The sequence below is a fragment of the Bombina bombina genome, chromosome 9 (genome assembly GCF_027579735.1).
Source record: "Bombina bombina isolate aBomBom1 chromosome 9, aBomBom1.pri, whole genome shotgun sequence".
Classification (NCBI taxonomy): Eukaryota; Metazoa; Chordata; class Amphibia; order Anura; family Bombinatoridae; genus Bombina; species Bombina bombina.
Genome location: NC_069507.1, coordinates 88,285,972 through 88,303,280, shown reverse-complemented (window position 1 = coordinate 88,303,280; position 17,309 = coordinate 88,285,972). Strand labels below are relative to the sequence as shown.

Here is a 17,309-nt window from a genome sequence, read left to right as displayed (position 1 = left end):
TTCAAAGCAAGATACCAAGAGAATGAAGAAAATTTGATAATAGGAGTCAATTAGAAAGTTGCTTAAAATTGCCTACTCTATCGGAATGATGAAAGTTTAATTTTGACTAGACTATCCCTTTATTCTTTTTTTTTTTTTTTTTTAAATATTAATGAAAAAGTTTTGGATTTTAGAATAATTCTGGATTTTGAAATTCCAGATTTGGGTATTTGGGTGTATTACATGCAACTAATAGATGGTTATTGTTTACATTAGATTCTACATAAAAACCAAGGGAAAATAAAATTTTAATGCTTTGTATTCTTTGTATTAAAAGACCAATCCAGCAATGCTGTAATATTAATGTTTTATAACCATTCATAGCTGTTACATATTCTTGACGCAGGCACAGAATCAGATTGTTGAACCCAAAAGGGGTCAGGGACTTTAAGTTAGTAAAAACAAACTGACCTTTTAACCCAGAAACATATCTTCACTGGCAAGTTTTAAAGACATTGACAGAAGCCAGATCTGGGAAGATTTAGAATTTCTCAACCAATTTTACCTTCTTTGTTTATTTAGTTGACATGTGACTGTTTATTCTGTGCATTGTCCATCTGAATAAAATAGGATGATAATCTGATGGTAATGTGAAAGCTACAGGCATATCCGTTCAGTCAGCACATCTTTATGTTGTCTGCAAAAATACTCAAAGGTGCCTCATCCTTTTGTCTTGCTTAAAGGACCCGTAAATACAGTAGATTTGGATAAACAACAAATTCATGATAAAAAAAGATGATGCAATAGCACTTAGCGGTAGATTTATCATAGTGCGAGCGGACATGAATACGATGTAGCGTATCATGTCCGCCGCACATCGATAAATGCTGACAGCATACTCTGTCGGCATTTATCATTGCACAAGCAGTTCTTGTGAACTGCTGGTGCAATGCCGCCCCCTGCAGATTTGCGGGCAATCAGCCACTAGCAGGGGGTGTCAATCAACCCGATCGTATGCGATCGGTTTGATTTCTGTCCGCGGCCTCAGAGCAGGCGGACAAGTTATAGAGCAGCGGTTTTTAGATCACTGCTTCATAACTTCTGTTTCCAGCGAGCCTGAAGGCTCGCTCGGAAACAGGGGCATCACGCTCCATACAGAGCTTGATAAATCGGCCCCCATGTATGAACTTCACGAGTAGTAGATTTTTTTTCTGACAATTTTCAAAGTTAAGTCTGTTTCCACTCTTCCTGTATCAGGTGAAAGCCCTCAGCTAATCACAAATGCATATACGTATATTCTGTGAATTCTTGCACATGCTCAGTAGGAGCTGGTGACACAAAGTGTAAATATAAAAAGACTTTGCACATTTTGTTAATGGAAGCAAATTGGAAAGTGGTTTAAAATTGCATGCTCTGGCCTCTATTTATCAAACTGTCTACTTTCCTGCATTCGACGGCCCCAATACGCACGCCTAACATCGCCGCCGCAGACCAGAATACGTTCGCCAAATTTATCAAGAAAGCTGTCAAAAAGCTGCGCACCAAGTACAGTGCGATGAGCAGCGGACTGTTGTTAACTAACAGTCATTGATCTCGCTGCTCATCGGCTTATTTGCAGCTTTCTTGCTAGCCTGTCACTAAGCACCCACACTATACTATACTGTTTTACCCCTATACCGCCGCTCCTGGAGCCCCCCGCACCTAAATAAAGTTATTAACCCTTAAACCTCCGCTCTCGGACCCCGCCGCAACTATAATAAATATATTAACCCCTAAACCTCCGCTCCCGGACTCCGCCACCACCTACATTATACATATTAACCCCCTATACTGCCGCCACCTACATAAAGTTATTAACCCCTATCTTGCCGATCCCGGACCCCGCCGCAACTAAATAATTATTTTAACCCCTAAACCACCGCTCCCGGAGCCCACCATCACCTAAATTATACATATTAACCCCTATCCTTCCCCCCTACACCGCCGCCACTATAATAAAGTAATTAACCCCTAAACCTAAGTCTAACCCTAACACCCCCTAACTTAAATATAATAATTCCTATTTAAAACTAAATACTTACCTATAAAATAAACCCTAAGCTAGCTACAATATAACTAATAGTTACATTGTAGCTAGCTTAGGGTTTATTTTTACTTTACAGGCAACTTTGTATTTATTTTACCTAGGTACAATAGTTATTAAATAGTTATTAACTATTTGATAACTACCTAGCTAAAATAAAACAAAACTACCTGTAAAATAAAACCTAACCTAAGTTACAATTACACCTAACACTACACTATCATTAAATTAATTACATAAATTAACTACAATTAAATAAAACTAATTACAATTAACTAAAATTAACTAAAGTACAAAAAAAAACCAAATACTAAATTACAGAAAATAAAAAAAAATTACAAGAATTTTAAACTAATTACACCTAATCTAAGCCCCCTAATACATAGTAACATAGTAACATAGTAGATAAGGTTGAAAAAAGACTGAAGTCCATCGAGTTCAACCTATAGAAATCTAAAATACTTTCAAAAAGCTCCAGTTAAGCTTAAATAACCTCATTAAAATGTGACCCATTTAATACTAGCAATCATATACATTAATTTTGTTTATATACAGAAATGTATCCAGACTATTTTTAAATGTATCTATGGTATTGGAATTCACTACCTCCTTTGGTAATGAGTTCCACAATTTTATTGCTCTTACAGTAAAAAATCCCCCAAAATAATAAAATTCCTTTCCCTATACTAAATTACAAATAGCCCTTAAAAGGGCTTTTTGCGAGGCATTGCCCCAAAGTAATCAGCTCTTTTACCTGTAAAAAAAAGAAATACAACCCCCCCCAACATTAAAACCCACCACCCACACACCCAACCCTACTCTAAAACCCACCCAAACTCCCCTTAAAAAAACCTAACACTAACCCCCTGAAGATCACCCTACCTTGAGATGTCTTCACCCAGCCGGGCACAAGTGGACCTCCAGACCGGCAGAAGTCTTCATCCTATCCGGGCAGAAGAGGACATCCAGACCAGCAGAAGGCTTCATCCAGGCGGCATCTTTTATCTTCTTGCATCCGGAGCAGAGCGGGTCCATCTTCAATCCAGCCGACGTGGAGCCATCCTCTTCCATCGTCGTCCTAACACTGAATGAAGGTTCCTTTAAATGACGTCATCCAAGATGGTGTCCCTTGAATTCCGATTGGCTGATGGGATTCTATCAGCCAATCGGAATTAAGGTAGGAAAAATCCTATTGGCTGATACAATCAGCCAATAGGATTGAGCTTGCATTCTATTGGCTAATTGGAACAGCCAATAGAATGCAAGCTCAATCCTATTGGCTGATTCGATCAGCCAATAGGATTGAACTTCAATCCTATTGGCTGATTGCATCAGCCAATAAGATTTTTCCTACCTTAATTCCGATTGGCTGATAGAATCCTATCAGCCAATTGGAATTCAAGGGACGCCATTTTGGATGACGTCATTTAAAGGAACCTTCATTCAGTGTTAGGACGTCGATGGAAGAGGATGGCTCCGCGTCAGCTGGATTGAAGATGGACCCACTCCGCTCCGGATGGAAGAAGATAGAAGATGCCGTCTGGATGAAGCCTTCTGCCGGTCTGGATGTCCTCTTCTGCCCGGATAGGATGAAGACTTCTGCCGGTCTGGAGGTCCACTTGTGTCCGGCTGGGTGAAGACGTCTCAAGGTAGGGAGATCTTCAGGGGGTTAGTGTTAGGTTTTTTTAAGTGGGGTTTGGGTGGGTTTTAGAGTAGGGTTGGGTGTGTGGGTGGTGGGTTTTAATGTTGGGGGGTTGTATTTCTTTTTTACAGGTAAAAGAGCTGATTACTTTGGGGCAATGCCCCACAAAAAGCCCTTTAAAGGGCTATTTGTAATTTAGTATAGGGTAGGAAATTTTATTATTTTTTGGGGATTTTTTATTTTATTAGGGGGCTTAGATTAGGTGTAATTAGTTTAAAATTCTTGTAATTTTTTTTCTGTAATTTAGTGGGGGGGTTTTGTACTTTAGTTAATTTTATTTAATTGTAGGTAATTGTATTTAATTTATTTAATTTATTTAATTGTAGTATAGTGTTAGGTGTAATTGTAACTTAGGTTAGGATTTATTTTACAGGTAAATTTGAATTTATTTTAACTAGGTAGCTATTAAATAGTTAATAACTATTTAATAACTATTGTACCTAGTTAAAATAAATACAAAGTTGCCTGTAAAATAAAAATAAACCCTAAAATAGCTACAATTTAGTTAATAATAGTAATTTTATTTAGATTAATTTAAATAATATTTAAGTTAGGGGGGTGTTAGGGTTAGGGTTAGACTTAGGTTTAGGGGTTAATAACTTTAATATAGTGGCGGCGGTGTAGGGGGGGCAGGATAGGGGTTAATAACTTTAATGTAGGTGGCAGCGGTGTAGGGGGGGCAGGATAGAGGTTAATAACTTTAATGTAGGGGGCGGCGGGGTCCGGGAGCAGCGGTTTAGGGGTTAAACATTTTATTTAGTTTCGGCGGGGTCCGGGAGTGGCGGTTTAGGGGTTAATAAGTATAAAGTAGGTGGCGGCGGTGTAGGGGGGGCAGATTAGGGGTGTTTAGTCTCGGGGTACATGTTAGGGTGTTAGGTGCAAACACTTCCCATAGGAATCAATGGGATATCGGGCAGCAGCGAACATGAGCTTTCACTGCTGTCAGACTCCCATTGATTCCTATGGGATCCGCCCCTCCAGGGCGGTGGATTGAAAACCAGGTACGCTGGGCCGGAATAGTGGCGAGCGTACCTGGTTCTTCTTTGATAACTACCAAAAGTAGTCAGATTGCGCCGAACTTGCGTTCGGAACATCTGGAGTGACGTATGCATCGATCTGTGTCGGCGGATCGTATGTTACGTCACTAAATTCTACTTTTGCCGGTCTGTAGGGCTTGATAACTATGGCAAATCAGCCTCGCCACAAATACGCTGCAGAATTCCAGCGTATTTGCGGTTGACGGCTTGATAAATAGAGGCCTCTATCTGAATCATGAAAGTTTTATTTTGACTTTAGTGTGCCTTTAAAGGGATATGAAACTCAAACATTTTATTTTGTGATTCAGACAGAACATACAATTTAAAAAAGTTTCCAGTATACTTCATTCTCATGATAAAAGAGATACCCGGGTAGGTATCTTGAGCATTACATAGCAGGAAATAGTGCAGTTATCACATTCTTGCAAAACTGCTGCCATATAGTGCTCTAGAAATTGGCCCGCTCCTGAGCCTACATCCCTGCTTTTCAACAAAAGATACCAAGAGAATGAAGAAAAATTGATAATAGAAATAAATTAGAAAGTTGTTTAAAATCACATGCTCTTTCTGAATTATGTAAGAAAAAATGTGGGGTTCATATCCCTTTAAACAGATGACACGTAATCGCAAATCCTAAAGAATATATATTTTTTTTAACTTTACTTTTAAAAGGTTAACAGTTTAAGTAAAATCCTCATAAATGCAACTGTGGTTTGTTTTTATATGGGGCTGAACATAATTTAATGTCTCGGTATTAAAGGGACAGTCTACTCCAGAATTGTTATTGTTTAAAAAGATAGATAATCCCTTTATTACCTATTCCCTAGTTTTGCATAACCAACACAGTTATATTAATACACTTTTTACCTCTGTGATTATCTTGTATCTAAGCCTCTGCAAACTGTCACCTTATTTCAGTTCTTTTGATAGACTTGCATTTTAGCCAATCAGTGCTGACTCCTAGGTAACTCCATGGGCGTGGCACAATGTTATCTATATGGCACACATGAACTAACACCCTCTAGCTGTGAAAAATTCAAATGTTTTGAGATAAGAGGCAGCTTTCAAGGGCTTAGAACTTAGCATATGAGCCTATTTAGGTTTAGCTTTCAACTAAGAATACCAAATGAACAAAGCAAATTTGATGATACAAGTGAATTGGAAAGTTGTGTAAAATTGCATGCCCCATCTGAATCATGAAAGTTAAATTTTGACTAGACTGTCCCTTTAATGTGCATTACAGGTAAAGTCCTTTTTACATTGCAAAACATCTGAACCAAACACAAAGAGCGCCTCTCTAAAATGTATGTAAAGATAGCATAAAAATCTAGACAATAGAATGTATAACAAATGTAGCTGCCGTTTTAGTGATACATAAAATTATCCCCCTTTTAATGAAAACCGCGCTTGCCGTTGTGACTAAAATAAAAAAACATTTTAATGCAGAAAATATGAAATTGATATAAACAATCACAATGATATCAATTGAGTCGCAAAGTTGAATTGTAATTTGTTGTATACTCTAGTGACTTGGTGGCGCTTATAAATTAAAATAATGTAACAATGTCCTGCTGGAAATCACTTTTTAGACTGGGTACAGTTTTTAGACTTGGAAAAATTTGTTTTTTGTTTGTATAATTTTGACATTGACTAAACAAACTAATGTATGAATTCACAATTACTTCATTTAGGTCATTAGTTTCCACTATCTATTAACTGTAGAAGCAAAATGAACACCTTTTGTATTCACTTGTTTGTTTTGTTAATGAACAAATGTGAGCCAAAATTAATTTGAATGTTATTTGTTTGGAAATTGTTTGCTCGTCTATAAATGACTAATTTACCTCCATACACAAATTGTTTGAATTGCACAATATATAGCGCCCCTTTAAACTGTCCCAAGTTTATTTTAATGATTATTTAACTAATGTTCTAAAGATCAGCTTTTCTTTTTCAATTACATTTATTAATATTCTGTCATTTTTATTCATTTCAGCATCATTCCTCCACAAGAGAGTTTGATTCGGACTCGCTGAGGCACTACAGTTGGGCGGCGGATACAATGGATAATGTAAATCTTGTTTCAAGTCCTGTGCATTCTGGGTAAGCAACTCAAAGTATCCATTTATGATGTAAGTGGAATATATGTTGTATGGAAAAAAAATGGGAGTTTTAATGGCATATTATGTCCACAGACAAGTTTAAAGTTTATATAAGATTACATCAGTTGTAGAAAAGCAGATTGTTTGCCAGGTTAAAAAAAAACCAACTGTCTATTTAAAGGGACATGAATGCTATGCATCAACTTTAATACATCACTTTAACTGCAAAAGGAAAGTCCCATTTTAACAGAAATAAAATAATTTTTACAGTTTTCGTTTTACTAAATAAATATACTTCCAAACTGTCACACACACACAAATAACATTTTCTTTTGTATTTTACTTGTACAGTATAACTAATAATACATTTTCTTTCACATTTTCCCCAAGTAAATATAAAATATAAAGTTCAAAGCTGCAAGCCTGTCTGACATTTTTTTTATAAAACATTTCTTAGTTGACAACTATACTAAATATGTCCATAGTTAAATTAATTTAATCTTTGCATTGTTTAGAGCATATTTCTTCTTTTCTAAAGAAAATTGTTCACTCACTTTTTAATTTTCTTTATATTAGCATGTATTCATTAAATAAGCATACTGTATTTAATTCCTGTGTTAGCAAAGTTTTGGCATTGTCCAAATCTGGAGCTTGAGTGCCATATAAGGCATTTTAGTGTAAATTAGAGTGATCTATATAGAAGACAAATTCTATGAATAGAAAAACCCCCAACTACATTGTATAATAGAAAATGCAAAAAAGTACTATTCAACCACATCAAAGAGTATCCAACAGCTCCTCCCCCCTCCCCCTTCCAGCAGGTGATTGCTGTTTTGGTCTTCTGCTATTGATTTTGCTAGTGCTGGAATAAGGATGTTATTGTCTTGTTCCTTTTTTGTAAACATTTTTTTTTTGTTTAATTATGTGCAACTACTTCAAGTTAATATTGATATATAGTCAAACATTTAAATACTATTTGTAGAATGAGTACTCAGGCTTGAAACATTAGCCAACCTGATTACTCTTTCTACAATTTAGTATTTAATTAATATAGATATATTTAATTGTTAATCCAGTTGGACATACCATTTCATTTTCTCATTAATATATATAGTGTTTTCCCCAGGACTTTTTTAATGGGGGCACCAACTGATTGATTTCACTGACCACCCGGCTAACATTTTAGCCAATATTAAAGGGACACTGAACCCAATTTTTTTCTTTTGTAATTCAGATAGAGCATGCAATTTTAAGCAACTTTCTAATTTACTCCTATTATCAAATTTTCTTCATTCTCTTGGTATTTTTATTTGAAAAGCAAGAATGCAAGCTTAGATGCCGGCCCATTTTTTGTGAACAACCTGGGTTGTCCTTGCTGATTGGACAGCACCAATAAACAAGTGCTGTCCATGGTTCTGAACTACAAATTGGCAGTGTCCTTAGCTTAGATGCCTTCTTTTTCAAATAAAGATAGCAAGAGAACGAAGAAAAATTGATAATATGAGTAAATTAGAAAGTTGCTTAAAATTCAATGCTCTATCTGAATCACAAAATAAAAAAATTGGGTTAAGTGTCCCTTTAAGCTAAAATGATCTAATATTAAAATGTAAACATTTTATTGCACAGATTAGCATTAAATACATTTGTTTAATTATGCAATTAATCTGTGCTTTGGATAGCAACAAATGATATAATAGAAAATATTACACTGCCCCCACCTGGCTACTTCATACTGCCACTCGGCTAGTTTATAATGCCACCCAGCTACTTTAAAATGCCACCCAGCTACTTTTATAATGCCACCCAGCTGGCAACATTTTCTGTGGAGAACACTGGTATAGAATAAGGGCAGATTACCAGAAGTGTTTTGTTTGTACTCTTATCAGAGATTTATGCTCCGTGATTGGTTTGCACCTTAAAGGGACATTAAGCTGTTGGGTACAACTACAATAGCAGAATTACTACTTACCATGCTATTGGTTTTCCTTTTGTGCCGGCTGGTGAAGCTCTGCCTTTTCATATTGGATGCCGCCATCTTGGAGTAAAAACGATATTGTACCTGGTAACAGATGCAGTGCAATTTCACAGATCAGTAATGTTGCTGGCTTTTTGACTTCTGTACTTTGTAATTCTGTTTAGCTCACACAATACAGAGCAGATGTTTTAATTTTTTTACGTTTTTTTACACAGTTTAGTTACATAACTAATTATAAAATAAGTCCTCAAAAATAATATAGAGCAATGCACTGCAAAAAAATATGCACCTCATTCTAAACTGAACTAAACTGAAATTTATAATACGCCTATTGAAAAAGACAACATCCTCAATTTTGCCTTAAAGGGACACTGAACCCAAAAATTTTCTTTCGTGATTCAGATAGAGCATGCAATTTTAAGTAACTTTCTAATTTACTCCTATTATCAATTTTCTTCGTTCTCTTGCTATCTTTATATGAAAAAGAAGGCACCTAAGCTTTTTTTCTTGGTTCAGGACTCTGGACAGCAGTTTTTGATTGGTGGATGAATTTATCCACCAATCAGCAAGGACAACCTAGTTTGTTCACCAAAAATGGGCCGGCATCTAAACTTACATTCTTGCATTTCAAATAAAGATACCAAGAGAATAAAGAACATTTGATAATAGGAGTAAATTAGAAACTTACTTAACATTTCATGCTCTATCTGAATTACAAAAGAAAAAATTTGGGTTCAGTGTCCCTTTAAGGTGTGAGAATACCTTAACTTCAAAATGGCGGCACCCAGTGTGAAGATACAGAGCTTCACTAATCGGCATTTGTAAATAAGGGGTTAAAATAAGAGGCTTTATAAAGAGCTGCAGACACAAAGGAAAAAAACAAAAAAGTATAGTCAGTAGTAACCATGATATTGCGGTTTTACCCAGCTGTTTAACGACCCTTTAAGTATGCTCCCATGTAAATACAAGTGCATCGCTGTAATGTAACCTTGACTGCATCATACTGAATAGAGAGATTCTTACCTTGCAAAAGTGTGCACTTAGTTTAGCAGTGATATCAGTGCTACAATCTTCTATTTGAGAGTGGTGTACGAAAAGCGGATGCCAGAAAATCTCTAGAGGTGATGCCAATGCTGAAAAAGGCATAGCTAAAATGCATCCTCCATGCAGCGGCATTAATTGCACATACATTGTAAAACATCAACGTAAGATGTATGTGCACTAAGTGGTAGACCTTTCAGAATTGTATGGAATTGTAATTGATAAATACAGTCTTTAAAGGATGTGAAAATATGAAACTTTGATATTTGAGATAGAATGTGTCATTTTAAGACATTCACATTTAGTTCTCTTGGATATGTGCATATCCTAAACTACTGGGAGCTAGCTGGTAATTGATGGCTACACACATTTGTATCTTGTCACTGGCTCACTAAATATGTTCAGCTAGCTCGTAGTAGTGCATTGCTGCTCTGGAGTTGAATTTACCTATGTGTTTAACCTCCTTGAGAGAGGGGGGGTAAACACATAGTTATATACAAGAAATAGTTCAATAATAACATGCTCAAATATATTTTCTTTTTTAACTTTTGATGTCCTTGTAATGTAGGATTTAAAGTTTACAATTATATAATTGGCATCAGATATACAGGGATCTTATAATAAAACCTAAGCATTATTATTACTTTTTTTTGTTTTTGTTTTTTTGTTCATGTAACCAAACTTCTGGCTTTCAAATTTTATTTATATGTTTTGATGTACTGCTTGCATTTCAAATTTTTTTTTTTGTTGCTTTCTATATTATTTTACAGCTATTATTCTCCACTCCCGCAATATGACGCAAGGTGACAAATAACACGGATCTGTTTTGTTTTTATGCTGCTTTTTATTAATTATACTAACACATTTATTTATGTTTTAATTCTGCACCTAAGTCTTAACTAGTTTGCATTAATATATACATAACAAGTTGTATTAGCTTATTGATATTTTTATGTTAAGAATGTGAAACACAGGTATGACCAAAATTTAATATAGGGCCAGATTAAAAGTGGCACGCTATTTTTTTTATTTATTTTTTTAGCACTAACTGCATTCAAAGTAAAAAATTAGCTTCTCCGGAGTGTATTACAAGTTGAAAGTAAAAAGTCTCAGCCATGCTATCTCCTTTCCATAGAATTCTGTATATAGCAACCGATTGAGCTCGTTTCTGCGTTGTCTCACCAGGTTAGAGAAAGAGGGATCAGTGGGGGCTCCCTGATGTTGATTCTCTAGTCTAGTGTGTGTATAGAATGCAAGATATTCATATATTGTGTTCTGTATTGTTTCCTACGTGTAGCTTTATGTTTGATAAGTTCTCCGCGCAGGACAGTTTTATGCGCTTCCCAAAGGGTGTGGGGGGAAATATCTGCTGTGTCATTAATCCGAAAATACTCCTCGATGGATTCAGCTAAGTGCTTGGAGTGTGTATTATTTTTTAATAAGGATTCATCTAACCTCCAAACAAAGGGGTCAAAGGAGCATCTGGTCAATCAAGGCGACACCAGTGCATGGTCTGACCAACTAGTTGGGATAATTTCTGCGTCTCTAACATGATTATATATACGTTGATCTATTAATACGTAATCTATTCGAGAGTAGTTTTTATGCAGATTTGAATAAAAGGTGTAATCATGTTGAGAGGGATGTTTTAATCTCCACGTGTCTAGCAGAGCCAGACTTTGAATAAGGGATGTTGTGTCTGTTAGTGTTTTAGAAGGGACACTGCTTCGGCCGGTTAAGCAGTCCAGTGTAGGATCAAACGCCAAATTAAAGTCTCCCACTAAGACCAGGGGACCTTTCTGATGTGAGAATATTTGTTGTTTTAGTGTTTGTAAAAATTTGGTTTGCTTGGTGTTGGGGACATAAACATTGGTCAGTGTCAGTGGTCGGTTATGGAGGAGGCCTGTCACTATTATCCATCTACCCCCGGGGTCAGTTGTGGTTTCGTGCAACTGGAATGGTATATTTCTGTGAATTAAAATCCCAACACCTCCCACCTTTCTGGTATTATGGGCAAAATATCCAACTGGATAGTCTTTACTAGGGAACAAGGGGGGGGGGGAGTCTCTTGGGAAGTGGGTCTCCTGCACAAATACTATATCTGCTTTTAATTTCTTGAACCACGCCAGGGACACGGAGCGTTTAGTAGGGGAGTTCAGCCCCTTAGCATTTTGAGTGACAATAGAAACTAGTGGTGGTGCCATACTTTGTTAGTGATTATACAGCCTATAGTACTTGACTCAGTTAGTAGCCAAAAAGTTCCAGCACCGCTACAGCATTGAATAATTGAGTAAGTTCTTACCTGGAAGTACTGTTCCCTTCCTTTCCATAGAATTCTATGGGGCGTGCTACATAAAGTCTTATTAGTTATCGTTCACACGCTTACCCAACACTGTGCTAGATAAACTGCTCAAAGCCGAAGGTGTTTTAGGAATATATCTATACCTATATATATCTATATGAATATATACAAATATATATATATTTATGTATGTATGTATGTGTGTGTGTATATATATATATATATATATATATATATATATATATATATATATATATATATATATATATATATATATATGTGTGTGTGTTATAATTATCAATTTAAAAAATAAAATTTTCTTTTAAGTGAAGAACATATATAACAAGTATTTCTATTCACGATGAATTAAAACATGTTAAAAATGATATTGCATATTATTGCATATGTATTTGACTGGGAAGGGCTCAAAAGTGTGTATGTATACAGGGAGTGCAGAATTATTAGGCAAGTAGTATTTTTGAGGATTAATTTTATTATTGAACAACAACCATGTTCTCAATTAACCCAAAAAACTCATTAATATCAAAGCTGAATAGTTTTGGAAGTAGTTTTTAGTTTGTTTTTAGTTATAGCTATTTTAGGGGGATATCTGTGTGTGCAGGTGACTATTACTGTGCATAATTATTAGGCAACTTAACAAAAAACAAATATATACCCATTTCAATTATTTATTTTTACCAGTGAAACCAATATAACATCTCAACATTCACAAATATACATTTCTGACATTCAAAAACAAAACAAAAACAAATCAGTGACCAATATAGCCACCTTTCTTTGCAAGGACACTCAAAAGCCTGCCATCCATGGATTCTGTCAGTGTTTTGATCTGATCACCATCAACATTGCGTGAAGCAGCAACCACAGCCTCCCAGACACTGTTCAGAGAGGTGTACTGTTTTCCCTCCTTGTAAATCTCACATTTGATGATGGACCACAGGTTCTCAATGGGGTTCAGATCAGGTGAACAAGGAGGCCATGTCATTAGATTTTCTTCTTTTATACCCTTTCTTGCCAGCCACGCTGTGGAGTACTTGTGATGTCCCTGTATTTGTGTATATATGTCTATATGTGTGTATATGTATGTGTACATATAACACATAAATACAGGGAGTGCAGAATTATTAGGCAAATGAGTATTTTGACCACATCATCCTCTTTATGCATGTTGTCTTACTCCAAGCTGTATAGGCTCGAAAGCCTACTACCAATTAAGCATATTAGGTGATGTGCATCTCTGTAATGAGAAGGGGTGTGGTCTAATGACATCAATACCCTATATCAGGTGTGCATAATTATTAGGCAACTTCCTTTCCTTTGGCAAAATGGGTCAAAAGAAGGACTTGACAGGCTCAGAAAAGTCAAAAATAGTGAGATATCTTGCAGAGGGATGCAGCACTCTTAAAATTGCAAAGCTTCTGAAGCGTGATCATCGAACAATCAAGCGTTTCATTCAAAATAGTCAACAGGGTCGCAAGAAGCGTGTGGGAAAACCAAGGCGCAAAATAACTGCCCATGAACTGAGAAAAGTCAAGCGTGCAGCTGCCAAGATGCCACTTGCCACCAGTTTGGCCATATTTCAGAGCTGCAACATCACTGGAGTGCCCAAAAGCACAAGGTGTGCAATACTCAGAGACATCGCCAAGGTAAGAAAGGCTGAAAGACGACCACCACTGAACAAGACACAAGCTGAAACGTCAAGACTGGGCCAAGAAATATCTCAAGACTGATTTTTCTAAGGTTTTATGGACTGATGAAATGAGAGTGAGTCTTGATGGGCCAGATGGATGGGCCCGTGGCTGGATTGGTAAAGGGCAGAGAGCTCCAGTCCAACTCAGACGCCAGCAAGGTGGAGGTGGAGTTATGGTTTGGGCTGGTATCATCAAAGATGAGCTTGTGGGGCCTTTTCGGTTGAGGATGGAGTCAAGCTCAACTCCCAGTCCTACTGCCAGTTTCTGGAAGACACCTTCTTCAAGCAGTGGTACAGGAAGAAGTCTGCATCCTTCAAGAAAAACATGATTTTCATGCAGGACAATGCTCCATCACACGCGTCCAAGTATTCCACAGCGTGGCTGGCAAGAAAGGGTATAAAAGAAGAAAATCTAATGACATGGCCTCCTTGTTCACCTGATCTGAACCCCATTGAGAACCTGTGGTCCATCATCAAATGTGAGATTTACAAGGAGGGAAAACGGTACACCTCTCTGAACAGTGTCTGGGAGGCTGTGGTTGCTGCTGCACGCAATGTTGATGGTGAACAGATCAAAACACTGACAGAATCCATGGATGGCAGGCTTTTGAGTGTCCTTGCAAAGAAAGGTGGCTATATTGGTCACTGATTTGTTTTTGTTTTGTTTTTGAATGTCAGAAATGTATATTTGTGAATGTTGAGATGTTATATTGGTTTCACTGGTAAAAATAAATAATTGAAATGGGTATATATTTGTTTTTTGTTAAGTTGCCTAATAATTATGCACAGTAATAGTCACCTGCACATACAGATATCCCCCTAAAATAGCAATAACTAAAAACAAACTAAAAACTACTTCCAAAACTATTCAGCTTTGATATTAATGAGTTTTTTGGGTTCATTGAGAACATGGTTGTTGTTCAATAATAAATTTAATCCTCAAAAATACAACTTGCCTAATAATTCTGCACTCCCTGTACACAATTATACACATATATACAAATTTATACATGCACACATATGCATATTTAGACACACACACACACACACACACACACACACACACACACACACACACACACACACACACACACACATATATATGTATATACACATACATACATTGGAGCCCTTTCCAGTCAAACACTTTGCCAATTGCCATATCCCTATTTAACCCTTTTAAATCCTTTTTAACAATGTTAAAATTAGGAAAAAAAAGTGTATATATGAGTGTAATAGTTTATTTTAATATGTTTTTATGTGTTCTGTGAAACATTTAATTTAACCCTTAAATTAATTCAGTTCCCACTAAAAATTCTAGTGCAGTTTAGCTTTTGCTCGAACGAAACCTATAACTTTCAACTTGTAATATGAGTGCTATTTAGTGTGCGCTTGCGATCTCTATTGAATAGGTTGCACTAGAGCAATGTCATCTGTGCTAACCCTTCTCTGGTAAATGAGATTTACCATTGATTTGTAATATCAATTTGCACGATAATGTTACTGCGGTCCTGCGATCTTGCTTATCGCGTCCTCCACTTGTAATATGGCCCATAGTGTATTGTTTTTAAACGGCTCGATTAGGCGTTTGTGCAAGTTCATCAAATAGTGGACAAAATTCACAAGGAGGTCACTCCAGCTTCACCGGTTCTTTGCGTCTGATTTGCTGAAGAATACAAATAACAGAGTTTTAGTGACTCTGCTACAAAGAACATAGGAACTTATGAAGCTAGAGAGGCTATTCTTAAATAACCAATCTATAGTTAAAGGGATAGTGTACTCAGACAAGCAGCCAATAAGAGTTAGTTGTATTCAAAGCAGCTGCAGGAACACCCTTTCAAATGGGCTGTCTCTTTCACACAACCCTCTGAGAGGTTGATCTCTGGTACTGCCACATGATTTCACAGCTTTTCTGAAACCAGTACTACGGTATTACAATTTTCAGTATAAGAGGAAGTTTCAACAGGCAAAAGGTAAAGGAGCTATTTGTAAACAATGTAATGCACCCCAAGAATCATTTGGAGCACATTAAAGGGACACTGAACACATTTTTTCTTTGTAATTCAATTGTAATTCATGCAATTTTAAGCAACTTTCTAGTTTACTCCTATCATCAAATTTTCTTAATTCTCTTGTTATTTATTTCTTGCTGATTGGTGGATAAATTCATCCACCAATAAAAAAGTGCTGTCCAGAGTACTGAACCAAAAAATAGCTTAGATGCCTTTTTTCAAATAAAGATAGCAAGAGAACAAAGAAAAACTGATAATAGGAGTAAATTAGAAAGTTGCTTAAAATTGGCATGCTCTATTTGAATCACAAAAAAAAAAAAAAAATTGGGTTCAGTGTCCATTTAAAGAGAATAAACATTTATAATACAATGTCCCTTTAATATGACAATCCAGTTTAAAAAAATATTTGTAATCAAATTCCATTTTATTTTCTACAATCAAACTAGCAGACCAGGAAAATCCCCATTTAGCTCTAGATTAGGATACATCCAGTAATTGATGCATACGCACGTATGCCTGTTCCTAATTTGCTCAAATGTACCTTATCTGAAGTGGCACAGAGATTAAACACATAGTAATGGGAAGGGATTTATAGAAAAAATAAAATGTTGTAGCGAAATAGAGCATTTTATTTCCCTTTAATTTACTACAGTCAAACTAGCACTCCAGGAACACCAATATTTTGCTCTAGATGCTCCTAATTTGATCACAAACTGTAGCCTTATCTGGAGTGGTACAGAGATTAAACACATAGTAAAAGGAAAAATAAAATGTTATTGCAAAATAAAGCATTTTATTTTTACCCTAGAGTGTCCATGTAAGGTCTACCATAGATACTTGAGTATAACGCGAAAGATAGAAATTTATTATGGAAATGGAGAAAAGTTCAAGACGCGAATATAACGCGAGGAGCAATATAAAATAATACAAAGCTATAGTAATTGAGTACTGAGTAATAACAAACATTTCCATATCAGTGCATATGTGTATAAATAGCCCTCAGCAGTGTGTGGACACCTCAGCTATATGAGTCAAACTAAGTCTGAGTTTGAATAAAACAATGAAATATAATATTTGGGGGTACTCGCCCCCTTTCACCAATTTAGTGATATGGGAAGTACAGCACTTGTGGTGAGCTGTCAAAACTCCGGACCATGTTGTCTGCAAGAGTGCACCCCCAGCCTGACACACTGGGCTCGATTTACGAAAGCTCTACGGTTCTCACAAGCACTTGCTTGCCGTAATTTATCAAGCAGTGGTCACCAGACCGCCACTTCCTTAACCTCTCCGACCGAGGAGATTGACAGCTCCTGCCCGCATTGGCTGTGCGCGGGCAGGGGGCAGGATTGCACGCAAGCGCAAAAT

The 17,309-nt window shown here is 36.5% G+C and overlaps 1 protein-coding gene across 5 annotated transcripts in view; it reads left to right on the top strand.

Annotated features, from left to right (window-relative positions):
* The window catches only part of ANK3 (ankyrin 3), a 1,320,989-nt gene that overhangs the window by 1,145,537 nt on the left and 158,143 nt on the right, over nt 1-17,309 (top strand). For all 5 annotated transcript variants that reach the window (XM_053692249.1, XM_053692250.1, XM_053692246.1 and 2 more), the window contains one exon: nt 6,798-6,904. In XM_053692249.1, coding sequence (XP_053548224.1) covers nt 6,798-6,904 — 107 coding nt within the window. The remainder of the gene's footprint in view (nt 1-6,797; nt 6,905-17,309) is intronic.